General features: G+C 47.4%; 2 protein-coding genes across 2 annotated transcripts; both read right to left on the bottom strand.

The window, feature by feature from the left end:
• Positions 1-863: 863 nt before the first annotated feature.
• Positions 864-2,644, bottom strand: HOO65_060222 (mutator-like element transposase; the record flags this gene model as incomplete). Its single annotated transcript, XM_071003808.1, has 2 exons — positions 864-928; positions 1,081-2,644. 2 exons carry the CDS (start codon positions 2,642-2,644, stop codon positions 864-866), a joined length of 1,629 nt encoding a protein of 542 aa, XP_070857572.1.
• A 3,525-nt stretch (positions 2,645-6,169) lies between these two features.
• Positions 6,170-8,573, bottom strand: HOO65_060221 (uncharacterized protein; the record flags this gene model as incomplete). Its single annotated transcript, XM_071003712.1, has 2 exons — positions 6,170-8,379; positions 8,429-8,573. The coding sequence occupies 2 exons, from the start codon at positions 8,571-8,573 to the stop codon at positions 6,170-6,172; spliced, it is 2,355 nt and encodes a 784-aa protein (XP_070857571.1).
• Between the last annotated feature and the right edge of the window lie 2,878 nt (positions 8,574-11,451).

Raw genomic sequence — 11,451 nt, 5'->3', positions numbered from 1 at the left:
ATTTCGTGCTTTTCTCGGTGTTCAAGGCCTAGCAAACAGAGAACCGATCTTGCCGAAAGCCGGGTCCCTCGTCAGCTTTTCTTGAGCTGAGCAGCATACACGAACGAGGTGTTGGTACTCTAAATCATCCGATTTTAAAACTGCAACTGCGGAAAGAAAGATCTCGAACCAGGCCAAGGGGGAGGCAAGCACGCCACTTGACAAGAACCAAGAGGCAGTTGCATTGATAACATGCAACTTTACGAATTAAAACCGGAACACTCACTAGAAAACTGGAAAACTAGTAAGTTGGTTATCCGGCTGGCTGGCTTGTCGCAATTTGTATATATCCAACACCAAAAAAAATAAAAAGTCAAAAAATAAAAAATAAAAAAAGCAACGGCCCATCTTTCCATATGCTACTATTCAATAAAGACAGGCCTGTCGTTGACACTAAACGTTGTTTGTCTGCCTTTGCGCTTTTTTCAAGAACTCGACAAACTAGGCAGTAATGTGATAGCATGCAAGCAAACCCTAGCTTTCAATGTCTGTTTATCAACCCTTATCACTATTAAACCCTTACACGGGCAGCCCAACCCCATACAGGGCGCGAGGTACATAAACCCCCCCATTTGGTACTCCGACTCCCTTTTTTGCTTACTAAACCCTTTTTAGCTTATATAAGCAAGATTTTTCTGCGACCCCCCCTTAGCAGCACTAGCAAGCAGACTACAGATACAGCAGATGGAAGCAAACAATACAGTGGAAATTATTTATTCAGTAGCTCAGAATACCTAAGAGGACATGCCTTTGAAGTCATTATATGGCCAACCTGATGACACTTGCTACATCTTGGATCTTTCCTTTTCATAGGCTCAACATTCTCAAATCCAGACGGCTCGCGCCTCGTACTTGTGGCCGGCTGGGTAGGTCGTCTGAAAGTCGGGGTCTTCAATGGCTCTAGTATAGGATTTTTCTGAAGTTGATTCCGTTTGAGATGCCAATGGGAGTGAAAATATTGAATGGAAAGACTCTGGTTTGTTTCTTGAAGTAGCTTAAGAGTGTGGACACATGGTAGACCAAGAGAAGAAGTGAACGAACGGGTACAAGCTTTCAGGGGCTTTCCAAGAAGCTGGCCCTGCTCTTGGACTTTGCGTAAAGCCTGGTGTGAAACCCAGCCACGGACAGCTTCAAATCTTGTCCCAGAGATATCTAGAGGAATAGACATTCTTTGTGAGATTTGTGTTTGGCGAAGCTCTTTCATCTGAGCCAAGATTACATTCTTGATAACTTTCCAAGCATCGAAAAGATCAAATCTTGAAGTTCCCAAGTGCGATTTGATCAGCCAATGAATTCCTTCAACCCTTGAAGTAGCGGTATTACCAAAGTGCAAGTGCTTGTCCACCCATGCTTTTACAAGCCGTTCCTTGTGTGGGGCGAGCCAGTATGTCAAGACATACCCAACCTCTTGAAGGTATTGTGAGGCGTACTGACACCTAAATCTTTCAACACGAGTCTTGTAGGTTTCTTCGTCTGGCGATGAGATTATGGAGTGCCAGCATCCATAAAACTCCTCCCATGCCTTGGTCTCTGGACTATCGGGTGACTCATTACGCTTAAGGCCAAAAGCTGGTTGGCAGTGTTGGAGAACTGCCTTATTAGCATGCCAAAGGCAAAGCAAGGCAGCAGCAGAAGGGAAATATACTGGAACAGCATTCATGATTGCCTGGCATCGATCCGTAAGAACAACAGAAGGAAGCCCTTGTTGATATAAAGACTTGAGGTGTTGTAATGCCCATAAATAATCATCCTCTGTCTCCCCCGAGAGGAATGCAAATGCGATGAAAAATGATTTTTGGGAGGAATCCACCCCAATCATATCCAGGAGTGGCATAGCATACTGGTTTGTCTTGTATGTGCAATCAAGTAACAAGACATCAGGGTTTTCTTGCAGATATGCTATCGAATCAGGATGTGCAAAGAAAAGTGCTGTTAGATGATTTTCTGAATTAACCCGAACCTGGTACCTAAAGCCTTCTTCGGTGAGTTGCTCGATGAGGGCTTGTATGCTGCTTTGCCCTTGGCGTAAACCTTGCTTCACAGCTTTAATTTCGTTTCGAATGTCCTGTGCTGTTGCGAGCGTATCCGACGTAGTATAGATATATGTCCTGATATTTCGAGGGGGAGCGCCAGCTGCTACTAGATCCGAAATCTTAGATCTATCCTCCTTTCGGAGAGCGCGATGTGTAGGGTGCCCAGATGGGTCATCACTTGGCGGATGATTATGCTGGGCGTATTCTTTGCCTGGCCGGTGAACTAGGGTCCAGGAATGCCTATCTGGCGATTCTTTAGCTAATACTGAAAACTTGCAGCCAGTTACTCGACTTGAAGTTCGGCGTTTTCGTATAGCTGAAGGGTCTGGTAGATTTTGAGTTCGATCGCAAGCAACAACAGCTTTTGTCCGGCCAGTTGTAGTCTTTTTAGACCTTCTAGTTACAAATGCATAGCCTCGAGGCTTTGCCCAGGCATTCGCAGCAGCAATGAGAGCTTGGCGAGACTCGTAAGTCCCCTCAGGCGGAAGGACATCGTCCGGAAATTGACTGATTTGTAGCGCCTCTGTTACATCGAAAGCATTTGAAGCGTCTGATACAGCGTTTGCTTCCATCTTTATCTGCTATCACTGGTGTATCTGGTGTATGTAGCGTAGTGTATCTGGTGTATGTAGTGTAGTGTATTTGGTGTATCTACAGTTTTTTCACTGCTAAGGGGGGGTCGCAGAAAAGGCACGAGGTACATAAACCCCCCCATTTGGTACTCCGACTCCCTTTTTTGCTTACTAAACCCTTTTTGGCTTATATAAGCAAGATTTTGCCGCGACCCCCCCTTAGCAGCACTAGCAAGCAGACTACAGATACAGCAGATGGAAGCAAACAATACAGTGGAAATTATTTATTCAGTAGCTCAGAATACCTAAGAGGACATGCCTTTGAAGTCATTATATGGCCAACCTGATGACACTTGCTACATCTTGGATCTTTCCTTTTCATAGGCTCAACATTCTCAAATCCAGACGGCTCGCGCCTCGTACTTGTGGCCGGCTGGGTAGGTCGTCTGAAAGTCGGGGTCTTAAATGGCTCTAATATATAATTTTTCTGAAGTTGATTCCGTTTGAGATGCCAATGGGAGTGAAAATATTGAATGGAAAGACTCTGGTTTGTCTCTTGAAGTATCTTAAGAGTGTGGACACATGGTAGACCAAGAGAAGAAGTGAACGAACGGGTACAAGCTTTCAGGGGCTTTCTAGACCTTCCAGTTATAAATACATAGCCTCAAGGCCTTGCCCAGGCATTTACAGCAGCAAAGAGAGCTTGGCGAGACTCGTACGTCCCTTCAGGCGGAAGGACATCGTCTGGAAATTGACTGATTTGTAGCGCCTCTGCTACATCGTTTGCATTTACAGCATTTGTAGCGCCTCTGCTACATCGTTTGCATTTACAGCATTTGAAGCGTCTGATACAGCGTTTGCTTTCATCTTTATCTGCTATCACTGGTGTATCTGGTGTATCCGGTGTATGTAGTGTAGTCTGCTTGCTAGTGCTGCTAAGGGGGGGTCGCGGCAAGGCAGCTACTACGTGGGCATTGGGTTTTTTCTACATGGGCATCGGGCTTATGTGGGCACCAATTTACGCACTCTGATTGGCTAGAAATGTGTCTGTTAGTGCATTCTATGCTCTGGAATTCTGCCAATGTACCTGTCTCCCCTGGCCAATTCTATGGCTGATACTTATACAAAGAAATGTAAAAAGGACAGGATACTCTTTGTGTTGAAGACTTCACTGATATATGATTTCTTTATCCTATGTTATTACTCTTAAGTACTATGATGTAGCTGCACCTACTCAGGAAAACAACCTCATGACAGCCAGTAGAGTAAGGCAGAGAATGGCTGTATAGAGGCTGAGGTCACCTGGGAGCTGGGGGATAATCCTCTCAGAATAGGAAGAAGGGGTGTAGCTGACATCTAGAGAAGGATAGATAAAGATACTGAAGAATAACAAGCTTTGTATCTAATGGACAGAGAGGGAGATTGCATTATATTTAGAGAATGAGAATCAAGTGGTTATATTTGGGTATAAAGGCAGCTCAAATAAATAGTATAGAGACAAAGGTTGTGAAATAGCCCTTCTAGAAGAAGAAATTCACAGCAACTGTAGTGTTGCTACTTGTAAAGAATCCTTGACATTTGGCCCACTGTTAGTGCACATACTTCACCGCCTTTATGGGCCTTGTACCTGTAAGCTAGAGCCAATCAGAGTGCATAAAGCCTGATGCCCACATAATCCCGATGCCCATGTAGAAAAAACCCAATGCCCACGTAGTAGCTGCCTTGGGCCCTTCCTAGCAACGCAGATGTCGTGATTACACCAGATAGAGGTACGTTAAAAAATACATACATACATACTAGATAGAGGTAAATAATGTAACTAGTGGAAATCATGTTATTGACTGATGCCCATGTAGAAAAAACGTGATGCCCACGTAGTAACTGCCTTGCTGTGAGTCCTTAGCAGCTCTAACAAGCAGACTACAGATACAGCAGATGGAGGCGAACAATACAGTGGAAATTATTTATTCGGTATAGTCCAGGGGCTGCATAGTGAAAGGAAGCTACATCTGTCCTAGGTCTGGAAGGGGTTCAGTTTTTGTCTGGATTCTTTTCCCCGAGTCCAAGACAAAATCTGTGCAACCACGGACCCTAATACGCCTAACCCTTGATTTACCCTAGCATGGAAGCACTCACCCGAAAATCAGCCGACACAACTTCTTCACTCCTAGAAGCCACAAACTTCTTTGCAGACCTCAATGGCCAGCCCTCTGACGCCTTGACGACCCCAAACTTCGCGATACAACACGAAAGACGGACTCTTAGCCCGGGCCTTTTTTGTCTGTAACAAATCCGTTTGGCCCACCCGTAAGCTTGCTAAATAACGGCTAGGCTATCAATGCGGCCACCTACTCTTAGTGGAGTATAGTAAGTGGTTGCCACACATCACAAGCCTCCACTTGCTATACTGACGCAATAGTTAATGGAGAGTCTCCTATACACTAGTGCCTAACCAAGTAGCCACAGTCGATACACTTTAAATTTCTAATGCGCAGCTGATGCGACCTCTACGAGCATGCGTTTTGCTCTTGGAGGTCGGGCGTTTCGGAGTGTAGCTGGAGTAGCTGTCCTGAGACAGGTTGGGTCCCGGGACAGGTAGAGTCCTGGGAAGCGACACTCGACAAGCACCAAGGGATGCACCGAGCCATCAGCTCAGTGATCACCCAGATGCGTACCGGCAAGATCGCCCTCCGGGCCTATCTAAGCGCCATCAAGAAAGCCGACACCGACCAATGCCAATGCAGTCGCAGACCCCAAACAGTTCGACACATCCTGCTCGAATGCAGGAACTGGATAGAGGAACGACAGGAGATGTGGGCAGGCAAGCAACCATGTGTGGATATCAAGAAGATTCTCTGTAAATCGTCAATAGCAGTACAGGCAGCAAAGATGCTACTCAGGACGGGGCTGCTCGGGCAGTTCCAAGCGGTGCCGGCCACGGTCTCCAACACATAAAGTCCAACACATAAAGTCGACGAGCGAATTCGGTAAACAGAAGGAAAGGGGGGCCAGGAGGTCTGACAAGAGCACAGATAAGTGAACGTGGTTCAGGACATCAGCATAGGCAACGACGGCCAGCAAATCCTTGTTTGTACAAATACAGCGCCGATGCGAGCAAAACATGTGACGACTGGTCATAGGGTAACACAATTTGTTGGGTCAGTTTCAGATGTATCACTACAGCTTTATATCGAGGGGCAAATGAAAAGATAGCCAAATGCAGCTAATGAATATGGCTTGGATCAAGTATAGTTGACGGATTGAACTTATGTATATCAATCATGATTCCGAATCGTCCTTGGGGACAGCCATATTCTGTTCTCTTGATGAAGGCGCGTCGGAGCCCAGTCGCGGGTTTGCCTGGCACATGGCCTACTAATTACGATCGCCATCTTACTACCGCTGGTCCTTGGTGGTCCTCTTGCTCCCTCTTATTTTTTCGCGTCCTTAGCACCAGCGCTTCGCTTCGCTACCGAGCTGTGATAGAGCAACTAGTAGTCGTACAAAAAACATAAACCCATAATATTACTCGTCTGCCAGCACATCCGGGTCATTCCCGGCCTCCAGAAGGATCTCTCTCATCCGAGTATACAATCCTTTATCCTCTCTCACCCACCTCCTACCATTGGGAAACACTATTCTCCGTAACCTGTTGACCAATGGAATGAATGGATGATAGTACGGCGTGAAGTTTACCTCTGCAATCTGGCGGAAATCTCTTTCGTCGTCAATCACACCCTTCTTGTATGTCGCTAGGTCTCCCATCTGTACATAGTTCCACTTGTCAAACTCGGGAACGACTCTGCTCTCGTTTGGCGTGTTGTAGTGGATGCATATCCAGAAGAGTACCCAAAAGAATGACTCAAGGTCGTGCATAAAAGAATGCTGCTCGCCCAACAGCACCCCAATAGCCATAAAGGCTCTTGTGCCAGTCTTACCCTTAGCTCCAGAGGAGCCCTCTCGTTGTTCTTTGATAGAAAGGTCCAGATCAATCAAAAACGAAGGCCAAGAGGGATTGTCGCCATCCTCATTGATCATAAGATTGTTGATCGAGATGTCTCTGTGCAAGAAACCTGCCTTGTACAGGGACTCATGTCCCTTGATGCAGCCCTCGAAACCTGCAAGGAGGGCAGATCGAGAGCTCGCCTTGTATATAGACTTTCCATAATCGCGAACGATGACACGACGATGTATCCGATTCATCAGTGCCTGACTGTCGGCCTTTGTTAGAGATGTAGAACAGGATCGCTTGGTGGGAGGTAGGGGAGCGTCAGTGTGACTAGACGACCGCTTCGTACCGGCGGCGCTGATCCTGCGACCTTTCCGCGGAGCACCGGCTGCGCTGCTGCTTGGCAGCATCGGGTGTTCTGGGCGGTAATTCGAGGCTCTCGTAACGTCCAACCCGCCTCGAACGTTGCTCCGGATGTCATCGTCTGCCCCGTGAATCTGAACTGTCTCGTGGTGGTAATATCGAGCTACGTTTACGACATTGTTGGTAGTCGCCTCACATAGTAATTCACCCTCCTCGTCGCGTTCTGGGTATTGCCATGAATCCTTGATGACAAGCGGCATATCAGGGCGTCCCTCGAGATGGGCTTTCCAGCAAGTCGTCGCCCGGCCAGCTATGCAAGGCCCACGCTGCATCACCTTGTCAATGATGATACGCTCAGTGGAACCATTCCGCTTGACTTCGACGAAGCGCTCCTTGTTTGTTGTCGTCATAATTGTTGGATCAAACCCAAGCTGCTCGTCATTCATCCAGAGAAAGCCAAGGATCGTATACACAAACCGCAGCCCATCTTCATTGAGGTCAAACTGCTCAGATGCGATGGCCCCGAGCCTGTCAAACGCCCATACCCTCATGAGAGATCCGCAGATGGTAAAGCCCAAGACGAAGCGGCGAGTATCCTGAGCAGCGAGCACTTCCCTCGCGTACCTCCCAAGATCAAGCCATGATTCTGAAGCTTTATCAGCGGATCGGTTACTCTTGAGCTCTCCTGGCACGAGGATCTGAGACCAATGGCACCTCGAGTCTTTCCTAGCTGCAGGGACATTCACGAAGCCAACATCCATCTTTCGTTTCCCTATAGAACCATCAATCGGCTCGTTGGGTTTTGCTAGTGGTCGTCGTTGACGTGTCGAGGTTGACTTGCTGCCCTCTGCAAATATCGACAGCTTTTCAGTGAAGTCTGCAAACCAGCTCAGCACATCATCCTGCTTCGCGTCTTTCGGCCAGCCGCTCCAGCCTTCGTCAAAGAGTGGGTTGCTGCCTTCCTGGCACTGCTTGAAGAACGTCTCGGATGCTGTCTCCAGGCCGGCCACGTTTCCGAAGTATGTCTCGTGGAATTTGCAGAGCCCAACATAAATAGAGCCGAGCTCCGCCTTGAGCACGTCATCCACATATTTACGATGTTCGGACGAGTTCACAAAGCTGCTGGTATTGTGCAGCCACGGAGTTTGTTTGATAGATGAGGCCACCGGTCGGGGGGGTGGGGTATGTTCAGTAACAGCTTGGTAGACTTGATCCCAGAGGAGGGTATCGTCTGTTTCGTCAGCGAGGGCTGATTTCAGGAGAGGTTTGACGCGGTCGAAGTTGAAGTCGGTAGAGGCGACCGTAAAATTTAGTCTGATGAGATCGGTTCGGAGACTATCGTGACCTGTCTTTGATGGTAGGAAGCGAATGGCAGTGAGGTTTTGTACAGCGGTAAGAAGACTGATAACGAGATCTCGGCTATCTGTATGCTAGTCAGAATAGTACACGACAGCAAAGCTGGCTGACCATACCTCGTAGGTCAAGCTGATCCAGCGCGTCCGGCGAGCACAAGATGCTCATGTCTTCACATATCGAATTGAACGAGGCGCGGAAGGCATCCAGACCTTTCCCAATGGGATGGTTCTCGATTATTTTCGACGGCGATTGATTTTCCATGGCGGATGGGATGCTTTCAAAACGGGAGAGATGGAATGGACCAAAAGAAGTCCTGTTTAGCGTTGTTTGATCTCAGTGATTCCCGTAGACGTTAAATATATTCAACTCAACTCAACTCAAGTCCTGTTTAGCCAACCAGCCACCAGGCTGAGCAGCCCCCCTTTCCTATCTTCGCTCCCCCCCCTGTTTTTTTTTTGGATTACCTAATCAATTTTTTAGTGTAGGGGCCCCATGGGGCCCAATAGGTGCAGGCAGTTACTACGTGGGCATCAGGTTTTTTCTACACAGGCATCGGGCTTATGTGGGCATCAGATTTACGCACTCTGATTGGCTATCGCTTACAGGTACAAGCCCCATAAAGGCAGTGAAGCATGTGCACTAACAGTGGGCCAAATCTCAAGGATTCTTTACAAGTAGTGACACTACAGTTGCTGTGAATTTCATCTGTGAAAATTCGGCTTCCATTGGCAGCATTTCTTCGGCTCTGCTGCAAGCATGTGATCGCAGGGATGGGTCTGAGTGCAAATCCCCATTTCACACCTTTCCCTCGTGACTACTCTTCATACGTCACAATCGTATACTCCAACTACTAATCGTGAACTAATGGTTGGAGATTCAGTCACAAGGACAGGTATGGTTTGGAGAAGGGGTTCACTTCCAGATACTTAAGTAGCTCGTACCATCACTCGTTAGCAGATAGAACACTCAGACAATACAGGATCAACTTTACACACGCTCCCGCACCTAAGTCTTCACTCAAGACTCAGACTACTCGCTAAGTTGGTTCTCACATCATCTTCTGGAAGGGCCATTTCACAACCTTTGTCTCTATACTATTTATTTGAGCTGCCTTTATACTCAAATATAACCACTTGATTCTCATTCTCTAAATACAATGCAATCTCCCTCTCTGTCCACTAGATACAAAGCTTGTGATTCTTCAGTATATTTATCTATCCTTCTCTAGATGTCAGCTACACCCCTTCTTCCTATTCTGAGAGGATTGTCCCCCAGCTCCCAGGTGACCTCAGCCTCTATACAGCCATTCTCTGCCTTATTCTACTGGCTGTCATGAGGTTGTCTTCCTGAGTAGGTGCAGCTACATCATAGTGCTTAAGAGTAATAACATAGGATAAAGAAATCATATATCAGTGAAGTCTTCAACACAAAGAGTATCCTGTCCTTTTTGCATTTCCTTGTACAAGTATCAGCCATAGAATTGGCCAGGGGAGAGAGGTACATTGGCAGAATTCCAGAGCATAGAATGCACTAACAGACACATTTCTAGCCAATCAGAGTGTGTAAATTTGATGCCCACATGAGCCTGATGCCTCTGTAGAAAAAGCCTGATGCCCACGTAGTAACTGCCATCATTTTAAGGGTTACATATGTAAGGCTTCACGAGATACAAGAAGATTCAATTGTATAACAGCTCTGTATTGAAGAAGAACTCGACAAGTTCTAAAAGAAACTAAAGGGAGATGTGCTAACGACAGTGGCCGAGTTGGTTTATATGTACTTTGGTGGAGGGACTAGAGGAAGACGCTAGGAAGACACTAGGAGGACACTAGGTAGACGCTGGAGAGAGGGCAAGGCCTGAACCATACATGATCCATAGATCATGACAACATAAGTGTACAGCAGTGTGCACCTATGGGGCCCCCTCTAACAAGCAGACTACAAATACAGCAGATGGAGGCGAACAATACAGTGGAAATTATTTATTCGGTATAGTCCAGGGGCTGCATAGTGAAAGGAAGCTACATCTGTCCTAGGTCTGGAAGGGGTTCAGTTTTTGTCTGGATTCTTTTCCCCGAGTCCAAGACAAAATCTGTGCAACCACGGACCCTAATACGCCTAACCCTTGAGTTACCCTAGCATGGAAGCACTCACCTGAAAATCAGCCAACGCAAATTCTTCACTCCGAGAAGCCGCAAACTTCTTTGCAGACCTCAATGGCCAGCCCTCTGACGCCTTGACGACCTCAAACTTCGCGATACAACACGAAAGCTGGACTCTTAGCCTGGGGTTTTTTTTGTCTGTAACAAATCCGTTTGGCCCACCCGTAAGCTTGCTAAATAACGGCTGGGCTATCAATGTGGCAACCTACTCTTAGTGGAGTATAGTAAGTGGTTGCCGCACATCACAAGCCTCCACTTGCTATACTGACGCAATAGTTAGTGGAGAGTCTCCTATACACTAGTGCCTAACCAAGTAGCCACAGTCGATACACTTTGAATTTCTAATGCGCAGCTAATGCGACCTCTACGAGCATGCGTTTTGCTCTTGGAGGTCGGGCGTTTCGGAGTGTAGCTGGAGTGGCTGTCCTGAGACAGGTTGGGTCCTGGGACAGGTAGAGTCCTGGGAAGCGACACTCGACAAGCACCAAGGGATGCACCGAGCCATCAGCTCAGTGATCACCCAGATGCGTACTGGCAAGATCGCCCTCCGGGCCCATCTAAGCGCCATCAACAAAGCCGACACCGACCAATGCCAATGCGGTCGCAGACCCCAATCAATTCGACACATCCTGCTCGAATGCAGGAACTGGATAGAGGAACGATGGGAGATGTGGGCAGGCAAGCAACCATGTGTGGACATCAAGAAGATTCTCTGTAAATCGTCAATAGAAGTACAGGCAGCAAAGATGCTACTCAGGACGGGGCTGCTCGGGCAGTTCCAAGCGGTGCCGGCCACGGTCTCCAACACATAAAGTCGACGAGCGAATTCGGTAAACAGAAGGAAAGGAGGGCCAGGAGGTCTGACAAGAGCACAGATAAGTGAACGTGGTTCAGGACATCAGCATAGGCAACGACGGCCAACAAATCCTTGTTTGTACAATTACAGCGCCAATGCAAGCAAAACATGTGACGGCTGG

This window comes from Ceratocystis lukuohia (assembly GCF_044167205.1).
Source record: "Ceratocystis lukuohia strain C4212 chromosome Unknown Supercontig6_pilon, whole genome shotgun sequence".
NCBI lineage: Eukaryota > Fungi > Ascomycota > Sordariomycetes > Microascales > Ceratocystidaceae > Ceratocystis > Ceratocystis lukuohia.
This window is presented reverse-complemented; position numbering and strand designations above follow the sequence as displayed.